The sequence below is a fragment of the Apis florea genome, unplaced genomic scaffold (assembly GCF_048593485.1).
Source record: "Apis florea isolate Af1SG1 unplaced genomic scaffold, ASM4859348v1 contig_3803_pilon, whole genome shotgun sequence".
NCBI lineage: Eukaryota > Metazoa > Arthropoda > Insecta > Hymenoptera > Apidae > Apis > Apis florea.
Genome location: NW_028256864.1, coordinates 1,633,279 through 1,643,886, shown reverse-complemented (window position 1 = coordinate 1,643,886; position 10,608 = coordinate 1,633,279). Strand labels below are relative to the sequence as shown.

Here is a 10,608-nt window from a genome sequence, read left to right as displayed (position 1 = left end):
GCATGACGTAATTTTTATTTGAATGCCTTTTTTGATCATATAAGAAAAATTTATATACTTGTAGGTTAAAAATTTTTGACGTTTAAGCGTTTATCATTTGTTAATACAATCAAAGATATCTAATAATTTAATGAAAGTGATTTTTCGTCATTATGTGAGGGAAAGAAATTGTTTGTTTACACAATCCTCGAAGAAATAAATACAAACATGTTAATGATTTTCAATATTTGAGGTATATATTAGTTCGTATTGTTAGAAGAATCCTATGATTGTTTACAAACGAACAACCTACAATATTTGTAAATTATTTCAGTAATTAAGTTTTATTGGTGATAAACTTGAGGTAAGCGATATATCGTTAACAAAGTTAACAATACAAAACATTTTGATGTGATGTGGTTCAAGGTCAAGAAAATTTTGCTGTTCATCGCTAGAACGTAATATTTGCTATTATGATATGCAGAATATTAGTTCTAAGAACAGCCTGAACAAGGGCCCAGATGTGAAGATTTTTTGCTCGAATGCACAATGTCAAGTCATCAACGAGGAATTAACAAATTTATGTCAACAAGTAGGCGATTTTTAATCATTTATATCAATAATTAATTAATAATTTTAATATTTAAAGGTGACAGACCTAAAAGAAACGGTTGCATCATTAGAAAATATTATACAAATAAAAGATATACAATTGCAAAAAATGCAACGAGAAAATGAACGATTGTCGACCGAATTGAAAAAACAGCAAAGACATATCAAGAACGTCAAACGTAAGATTATAAAAAAATCATTTAAGTTCATCGCGATCTTTAAATGCATCGACTTAATTTTAGAGCAGTTGGATGATGAGAGGTTCCTCTATCAAAAAGAAAAGGACTCTTTTAACAATGAAATACAAAGACAGAAGACACGATGTGCAAGTGGTGTTTCGAAATTACACCAACAACGAAAAGAATTTGAGATAGTACGGGAATGTTTGGAAGATGAGAATAAGTCGCTTAGAGAAGAATTAAATGAGAAAATCGAAACAACGTATAATTTGTGTATAAAGTTTTTACGAATGAAATATGCTAAAGATTCGTTGAGGCAAAAATTTGATCAATTGTTGAAGGAACACTTGCAAGTAATAACGGATATGATGGAGAAACTAGATGAAGCAAGAGAAGAACTTAATATAATTGTATCCGAAAAGTTTCAAGAGCCCCTGCCTTTAAGTAAAGCAAGATTTTTACAGGTAAACTTTTTAAAGTTGCAGTTATTTTTAGTCATTGTTCGATCCTATAATTTTTTTTATATTTTTCATTAAAAGAAATTGTTTATTGTGTGGACTCTCAGGTGGTACAAAGAAATGCACGATTAGTTCATGAAAATGCGACACTTAAGGTACAAATACAACATTTGACTTTAAATATTGAGAGATTAAAGAGTTGTGTGCAAAAACCGAAATCAATAAATGTAGATGCAAATATTATTGCGAAATTAGCAGAACAAAGTAAAAAAAGATGTAGTAAAGAATCTACAAAATGGATACCGATTCAGTAAGATTATTTATTTTACAATAGAAGGAAGAATATATTGATTCATTTTTTTAAATAAATTTTTTCCTCTTCTTTTAATATCTATTTTGCATTCTTATTTTCTTAAAAAATGATTATATGTAATTATTTTTTTGTAGTTTATTTGAAAATGAAATTGAAAAAACTTTATCATTTACTAAACCATCAGATCTTCAAAATTTCGTCAATTATTCTGAAGATGTAAAATTAGTATCAAAAATTCGATCGAATAAATTAAAAGGGTACTCCAATACTGCTATACGAGAAGTTCAAACTAAAGATACATGGAAATCGGGAACGGTACGCGCTCGCAGCGCTCCGGAAATTCGACTAACGGAAGACCGAGCAAGCTCTTCTGATATTGTTTTAGCAGAATCTTCAATGGATGTACGACATATCTCAACGAATACTTGACAAATATTATTAAATTTAAGACGTTGTAAAAATGTAAATGTTTACTATTATCTTTTTTTATATTATTTATTTATTGTTAAAAAGACATATCGACTGTAGAATGTAGAATGTGATGTATCGACTGTAGAGTAAGTGGCGCTAAAGTAAATCATTTAAATTTTGTTCACTAGAGGGCGATTTCGGTATGAAACGGTTCAATTTGATATTTTCAGTGTCACATCGAAATGTGTGTGTTAGTTATGTTCAGTGCATATAATTTTTTTATAAAAATAATTTCAACAATTTTTTGAAGATGAAAGTGTAGGAACAGAACAACAATACGAAGCATCTGGATAAGGATAAAGTATTTCAAAGAAATATTCTTCTTTTTCGTAAGTAATATGGCGTAGTATTATCAAATCCTTGTTTAAAATGAAGCATAAGGTTAATCATATACTATAGCATAATGATATAATGATTTGTGAGTAATTTAATAGTCGTCCAATACAAATTAAAATTAATAATCATAAAATTAGCGAATCTCATAAATTCAGTTACGATATTCGAATCCATAATAATCATAAGATATGCATATGCAACATTATCTGAAAATTAAAAATATTTACGATAAAAAATATCTAACGTAGTTGTTTTGAAACGATATCTAATACGAATCATTAAAGAAATATGATTTCTATTGATATAAAATATACGTAAACGAGAGAAAAGATAAAAGATAAACTGAATAAAATAAAATACTGTAGTTTTAGTTATATTATGGATATATATTATATTTATTATATTCATTTATAGCAACAAAAGTAAAATTCTGACGAGAAATTTTTCGATATTTGTAAATATCATTCATTACGACAGAAAGTTCATGATTACGTTAGAATGACGAGAATTGTCGATATGTGTTAGTATGAGAATGTGAGTAAGAACGCAACAAAGAGGACCAAGTATGTTCGTCTCGTTTTATCTTGCTCGTTCTCGTGCGGCGAGGAGCCGGTTCGAGGCGAAGCCGGGTTTTAACGATCGGTCATTAAGTCGCGAAGAAAATTGAGACGTCCACCTCTCGGTGAGCTCATACCCAATTGAGTAGCGGCCTTAATACCCCTTATGTATTATCCGGTAGGCGAAGCACCTTGTTAAACGGATCCGCCATTTCTTCTTCTCACTTCGTGTTTTTCCACGATGATCATGGTTCAATCGAAAACCCGTCACTACCGCTAACAATTCTCGCTCTCCTTTCTTTTTTTTCTTTGACGTTTTCTTACAAAAATTTAGATTTTCATTTTCATAAATATATTTTTTACTTCTATATTTTTAATTCTATATTTTCAAACTTTAAAACTATTTATTGTTGATATGATATAAGACACAATTTCGAATTAACATCGAAATTGATTTCGTTTGATTTTGAAATCAAAGTTACTAATGAATTCTTTCTTTTTTGACTTTTTGACTTTTGAAGCAAATAGGATAGTATAGAATTTGAAATGATCGAATACGTTTTCTCCGTATACTAGTAGTATATTATACATACTAGAAACCACAGATAGGTTAACGAGAAATTCAGCTTTGGGCAGGTTTAATCGTCATGTGACACCTATTTTGCCGGTATGTCGGATCTTTGAGTAATGGCCTCTTGGAGAACGCGAACGTCGATCCTGATTACCGATTCCCGATCCCGTTCTGTTCCTGATTGGTGGTATTAGCGCGCGCTCCGGTTATCGTCCATCGGACGTCATGCACAGTGGAAACCCGGCATAAATGTGCCGCGAAAGACAGTCTGTTAGATCCACGAAGGATTTCGATACACGTCGATCAATCGTGCGCGATCGATAAGCCCTCTACTTCCACATTGTTTCAAACCTTTCCGGTTCGGTTGTCTCGCAAAAAGAGCGGTTTTAACTTCACGCGCGTGTTACAATTTTTTTTTTTTTCGTGTTTTTATTTTATTTTATTTTTTTTTATTTTTCCGATAACGGAATACCGTATCTTTCGTGTCATAGGATAAATCAGTCGAATTGGAAAACTATTCGTAACGAGCATGCTTTTAGTTTTGAATATCATTCGAAGTTTAATGATTTGATTTCTATTTTTTTTTTTTTTTTTTCTCCTCCATTTCTCTTGTATTCGATATTTAAATACTCGATAATTGGACGGGGGATTCTACTTGTATGAAAATTTAGATTGCTTATGTTAGCAACGGAATCAGAAGCGTAAAAGCGTCTCGCAAACGAGGCGTATTAGCGAGGGGCATCCATTATCGGCGATCAGGCGCCGCGGAACAGGGTGAAACCGGTATAAATATGCCGTCAAAGGACAAGTAAGATGACAGCTGCCGTACATACGTAATATTTCATCGTTAACAAGCGGACAACGTGCGACTACGGCCGGTTATGCCATCCATTGTCGAAGATTACATCGTTATTTCATTGTTTTACCGGCCGATTCAAATTCGCTTTTTGCTCCCCGCTTCGTGCAGCATACATGAATCAATATGTTCCATAATAATCGAGTTATCGCGGGATGTAACGTTTTCCTTTGAATAGGATTAAGAGTTGTGTTTTCTGCCCATTCTAGAATATTCTAATATATCCTTTTCTTTCACGATCCCCTTCCGGTTATTAAAGCATATAAATAATATTTTTTACAAATAATAATAATAATTTTTATTAAGAGATAACATTCTTTGATGAATCGAATGTACGAGAAGGAATAGGTACGTGTAAGGAAGTAAAAAAGATATTAAGAAAGGAAAAAATTCAAAGAAAGGAATGTGGATTGTGTGTTAAGCTACGTATTCGTTCTACATTTTTTAAAACGATTAACGATTAGAAAATCGAATAAATATAGTAGAACAATATAGTTGTTTAAATATTTGCAACAATTTTTGTAGCAAAGTTGTACATAAACTCTTAACATATTTTAAGGATTTGATATGAAGTTAGATGAATGAATCTAAACATCAGCATTGCCGATTTATTAATATTTTGTAAATAAATATTAAGTTACATATGAATTATTCAAATATCAAATGATATAAGGATGAGTAATTGTAACAAGTTCTTGGAATAGGAAAAGCAAATGAATCATAAAAATTTATACTGAATTTTCTCTATAAAGTCAATGAATTTAATAATAAGAGATCTAAAAGGGAAAGCTGCGTATTTGGAATATTGATTGTAATTTGGAATATCAAATTATCTAAAAAATTATTAATATTACTTAAAATTTGTAATATCACAAATAATAAGAATCAAGCAATTTAATTAAACTATTCTATAAATAGGCAAAGACAAAAAAAAGAATGTGTTGATTACAATAAATTATATTTATAATTTCTACTCTAATAAATTGTACTAGATTTAGAATTAGATATTTATTTAATAATTGTTCCTATTCTGTGGATCATAAAAGAGAATCCTTATTTTACATTATTTTTCATTTTTCGTTATTGCTAAGTCGAAAATATAAAAGTTGATTAATCTCCTTATGATATTATTTCAAGCAATTTTTTACTCGTCTTAAACAAAACTTTGTATTCCAAACTTTCTCTATTCCAAAGTATAGAAATAAATACACAAGAACGGAAGCATAGGATCACGATTGTTTCAGAATTTTCGAAAACGGTTATTCAGGATATAAAGGCAAAGGTTGGCAATTAATTCGTGGATAAACGATTCCCAGTTAATTTACGCTTTATTCGATTTAAACGTCTAATAAGTTTAAAACCCGTTCCGTTTAAATGCACGCCTTGAAACGAATTATCCTTAAAACCACTTTCCCACAAACCTATCGTCGGATCTGAAGCCGATAGCGATCGATCGAGGTGACGGGGATCGTTCCTCCATCGCAACTCCGCGCGGAATAGCGTCCGATTTTCTGCGAAGGATCGCGGAGTCGAAATTAATTAGGGGCTTCGCAGGAAGCTCGCTCGGTGCCGAAGGATATCGAGCGTCGAAGGGTGGCGGGGGGCAGGCCAATCGTGCGCCTTCATTGCCCTCGACGCGTTTCAGGCCGTGAGCGTTAATTGGCCGGACCAATTAATTCCAACAAGTTCGCTCGATGCGATTAGTGCGCGTACGCGCTGGTGTTTGTGCGCCGTGTACACACGTGTACTCGCCGTTCTCCGTGTTCGAGCACACCCATACGCGCACTTATATATATATATGTATATACACACGTTGTTCTCGTTCCTCCTTTCCTTTCGTTCCCTCTTAATTCTTCGTTTTTCTCCATTCTTCTCCTCTCGGTCCGCGGTAACAAGCGAACACCGATCTGCCCCCGGAAAACGAAGAACCTGTTCCACACGCGGCGTAGGTTTCTCGCATTCTCGGCTGCTCCGCGACACCAGATACCGTCGTTGTTCTCCCGTGCCTTTGGGGAATCGGGCGCAATAACGAAAACACAAATTACCGATCGTCTCGCCGCGATAATCTTACGCTGGGCTGGCCTCGATGGTCGATCATTAAAACTGTCGAACGAGAGGAACCGTTGACGGATCACGATTCGATGATCGACTTTTAGATTCGGCCTTCGAACGTTTTCTTTTAAGGTATCGAGACTTTGAGAACGATGTATTTCTTTTTTCGGATAGTTCTGCGTATAACGAGGAGGGTGTCGTTCGAATTGGTGATATTTAAACGATTATCTTCGATCGAATCATCTTTCCTTCGAAAAGTGAGAAACAGGAGGCTCGATTGCGAGATGGCGTGTAATCTGAAAACGATTTCTCGAGTTGTTAATTCGAGAACGAGGGGAGTAGAATTTTCGCGAAAATACGAGAGAGGCGGAGAATTTATTATGTCGAGTTTCGCATCGTCGGTTATCGGCGGTGATCTCGACGCTTTGCTGATAAAATATCTTCGCCACGTGCTCGTTTGGACGAACTTCTCGCCTCTGACAGTCTCTCGTTCTGTCCCAGACTTGATTGGTGCATTAAATACGCGAACGTATGCGTAGCTTTGATCGAGATTGGACGAAAGGGAGGATAAAATTGGGGGATGTATCGTGTCTTCGTATTTTGTCGTAATTAGAGAGTATCGTTGCAATTTGTAGTACAAATTGGATTTTTAGATCATTATAAGGTCATTATTTCCTCGCAAGAGAGCGAAAAAAGATTTCAACGTGTTTAATAAAGATTATTTTAATTTTATTGCAATTTTTTTATTTCATTTCCTTTTCAAATTTCAATTATTGATTTAAATAATTAAAAACATTTTAATTTCATAATTAATGTATTGTTGCCTATTAATTTATGTATATATCTTCTGTTTTATTTATGATTGTTTCAATACGATATGATTGATGCATTGTTATCTCTATCAATTTTTATGCTTAAATACTTTGCATTTAAAACGTCAATTGTATTAGCATTGCACGTTGAATTAATCTTAATAAGTTATGTTTATGTATATTAATAAGTTTTGTTAAGAAATTTTTTTTTTTTTTAGAAATTTATTAACATATCATTCTATCTAAAATGTTAAATATGCCAAAATTAAGATTAGACCCAGTATCTGAAAGTAACAATTAATAACGTTTAATAGATTATCTTTTATTTTCCAATTATATGTATTTTAAACACAATAAATCTGGAGAAAGAAAGAAAGAAAGAGATTGAACAGAAAATTAATTTCATCCCAATTTATTCCAAAATTATATTTGGTATATTTGTGGTAGAAAACTTGGTTTTCATTTTTTAAAAAATTTATTTATATTTTTTAAACATATAATTATACAATTTTTATTTTAAATAATGAGTAATTAGAATTAAATCCTATTCCAAGAAAGAAGAATTATTCGTGTTTTGAAACGATTATATATTTGCAGTAATAACATACTAAATTCTAATCTAATTTTTAATCTCAATTTAAAAGATTTACAAAAATTTTTATCTACTAAAAAAAAAAAACTATCAATCCCCAAGTTTTCAAATTTAAAAATTTTTAATCTTTTTCGCTCACTGATTTTCAACAATAATTCATAATACGCAATTTTTCAACGCATGGAATTGGCATCGATAACCAACGATACAAAGCATTACAGTAAAAGTAAAGAAACAAGAGAGAGAGAGAAAAAAGCATCGTAATTGAAACGATAAACGCGGGAATGGCGCGGAAAAGGGTTTGTCGAAAACGACAACGGTGTGTATCGTGAATTTCTCCGGGGTCCAAGTGCCGCCGTTCAAAATTAGACTCGGGGCGCGTGTATACCTTACGTCCGGAAAGTCCAGCTATGAGTCTAAAAGGTCCAGCGGAGCAACGGTGGAGAGAAGGTAAGCCGGAGGTTGATTTATCGGCCAATTAGTCCACCGTACCGGGTGCGCTTCTCTGCTGCGTCTCACCTTCCAGATGATATCCCGGCAAAGACCCGGCGCACGGGTTAAAACGTCGCCATCCACCACGGGTGGGACGAGGATGGAACGTGACCGGGGGGGGGGAGGGAGGGAGGGAGGTGTGCAGTGCCGTAACTACGAGATCCTTCAAAATGGAATCCTTTTCAGGGGAAGGGAACGCGTCCCTCCGATCCTCCTAAGAAGAAATTCAATTACGCTTCTCAAAGATTTATGCGACGGGTTTTGTCCTCGTGATGAGATGTTCATTGTGTTTCGTACCGTTCTCTCCTTTTTACTCCTCTTCCTTCTTCTTCTTCTTCTTCTTCTTTTCTCTTTTTCTTCCTTCTTCCCTTTTTTGGATAATCAGATGGTTAGGATAATAATCTGGATTAGGATTCCTGCCTCGTTTTTGGGTCTGACTTTGGAAAATGTTCCAGTATCAAATGTTGGATCCTGGAATTCTTATTTTTGATTAACTAGGCGTTTAATAATTTGGTTTGTATGCAAGAATTAATTCAATTTTTGAAAAGAAATAATTATGATTCTTTACTAGATTAAGATTTGTGGGAAAAATTATTAATTATATTTTTATTATTATTTCTCTGAATTATCAAGAAACAGTTTTTGATCGTTTCTTACTTCACATTTCTTCTCTACAAAATTGGGAGAGACGCTTGTGATAATCATTTATTCGATCCTTTGAAAAAACTTGTTGCAATGATTTACACAGATAACCAAATTTAAAAAAAAACACTCACGTTTCACGACATTGAGGAATCGCTCGTTGCACGCCTCGCATAAAACCTAATCGTCACGACATGTGTACTTGCAGCAGGAGGGATATACACGCATAACTTGTTAAACCGCAAAGCGAAAGAACTGTGTAATCGTGGATCCATCCGGAGCAAAACAGATGGTACACCCTTCACGAGACGTTTGTGGGAACGGCGATATTTGTTTGACACGAGATACGAGATCTCTTCGTTCGTCTTTCTCTCTCTCTCTCTCTCTCTCCTTTTCTCCTCGGTTTCTCGACTCTCCCGCGGTTACAACGACTCCATTAGGCATCCTCAGATCTATCCCAATCTGCGGTCTGCGGTTAATGGTACAAGCATCCGTTGCACCGCGAGCCTCCGCTCTGTCCTGCGCTGCGCCTATCTGCTCGTGGCGTTTGTCACCGCGGGGCCGTTTAAACGTTCAGCATAGTCGTCTCCGGGGGCGAAAATAGACGGCCGGCTGCTCGCCCTCGCCTCTCTCGTTCTCCTGGGTGGGGAGAGAGGGGAAGAAAGAGACCGTTCTCAGAAAAATGCCTGACGCTCGAAGAAACAAGATTAAAAGGCGGTCTCCGACTCTGCTGCGTTCCTCCGCGGATCCACACATTCGCGCGAAACATCGTGCTCGTTCGAGAATTCGATACTCCTCGATGGATGATGGACATCATTGCGTCGAATGAGAAGACTTTACCCTTCCTTAGGTTAGGAGTTAATCTCGAATGGATTTATAACGAATGGATTGTTGCTTGGATCAAGTAAGTGGATTGATTTGAATCATCATCGTTCTTATGGATCTTAATTGTTTCAGAAGGTTATTTATTTTTTTTTTTGGGTGGGTGGGTCGATGCATCGTTGTTATTCTGATTATTGTTATTCGTATTGAATTGTTGTGGAATAAATTGCATGGAATTTTTATTTATTTTTGGTTCTTGTTATGTATATAGAAGTTTGGTAGCATTGATGATTCGTATTTTATAAAATTTCGATAATAATCAAAATTGTGCATATCAATTTTTCATTATTACACAAAACATAAATGTGTGAAACAGAGAGAAGACTTGATTAATTACAGAATAACAATTGCATACATACGCGACAATTTTTAAAAATTTTCTTCTTCAAAACGATTGAACAAATAAAAGACTTTCAAGGAAGAGATCATCGATTGTTACATGGAAATTTGATTTTTTTATTATCCAAAATTCATCCACGTTGCATGACACATCGTTCCTTGTATTTTATTTTATTTTATCCCGAGAAAAAAAGGATAGCAAATTAATAATCCAACGAGGCTTTACATTCTCCCGTAACAAGAAAAGATTTCAATGGCGCGTTTCCTTCGCGCTCGACGGTAAATGAAAATGCAAATTGTGAGAAATGAAATTGAGGATAAGAAGCCTTGGCCAACCTGCTGTCGTCGTTATTGTGCTTGATTTCGCCCTTTTATATTGCGAAAAAATGAAAAACTCGGAATGGCCCCGTTTTATATACACGAAACTTATATTCGTCATCGTGGAAGACAATTATGCCGAACGGA

General features: G+C 34.6%; 1 protein-coding gene across 5 annotated transcripts; it reads left to right on the top strand.

The window, feature by feature from the left end:
- The first annotated feature begins 1 nt into the window (after nucleotide 1).
- On the top strand, nucleotides 2-2,139 carry LOC100868262 (uncharacterized). 5 transcript variants are annotated; one of them, XM_086916665.1, is made up of 7 exons: nucleotides 63-232; nucleotides 314-343; nucleotides 406-571; nucleotides 629-770; nucleotides 834-1,234; nucleotides 1,336-1,538; nucleotides 1,676-2,139. In XM_086916665.1, the coding sequence occupies exons 3-7, from the start codon at nucleotides 458-460 to the stop codon at nucleotides 1,968-1,970; spliced, it is 1,155 nt and encodes a 384-aa protein (XP_086772791.1). In that variant the 5' UTR covers nucleotides 63-232; nucleotides 314-343; nucleotides 406-457; the 3' UTR covers nucleotides 1,971-2,139. The 5 variants fall into 5 exon arrangements, with proteins under 5 accessions (XP_031775307.1, XP_086772791.1, XP_086772790.1 ...); XM_086916664.1 differs by having other exon boundaries at nucleotides 85-232; nucleotides 314-571; XM_012492693.3 differs by having other exon boundaries at nucleotides 95-232; nucleotides 629-1,234.
- Nucleotides 2,140-10,608: the final 8,469 nt, after the last annotated feature.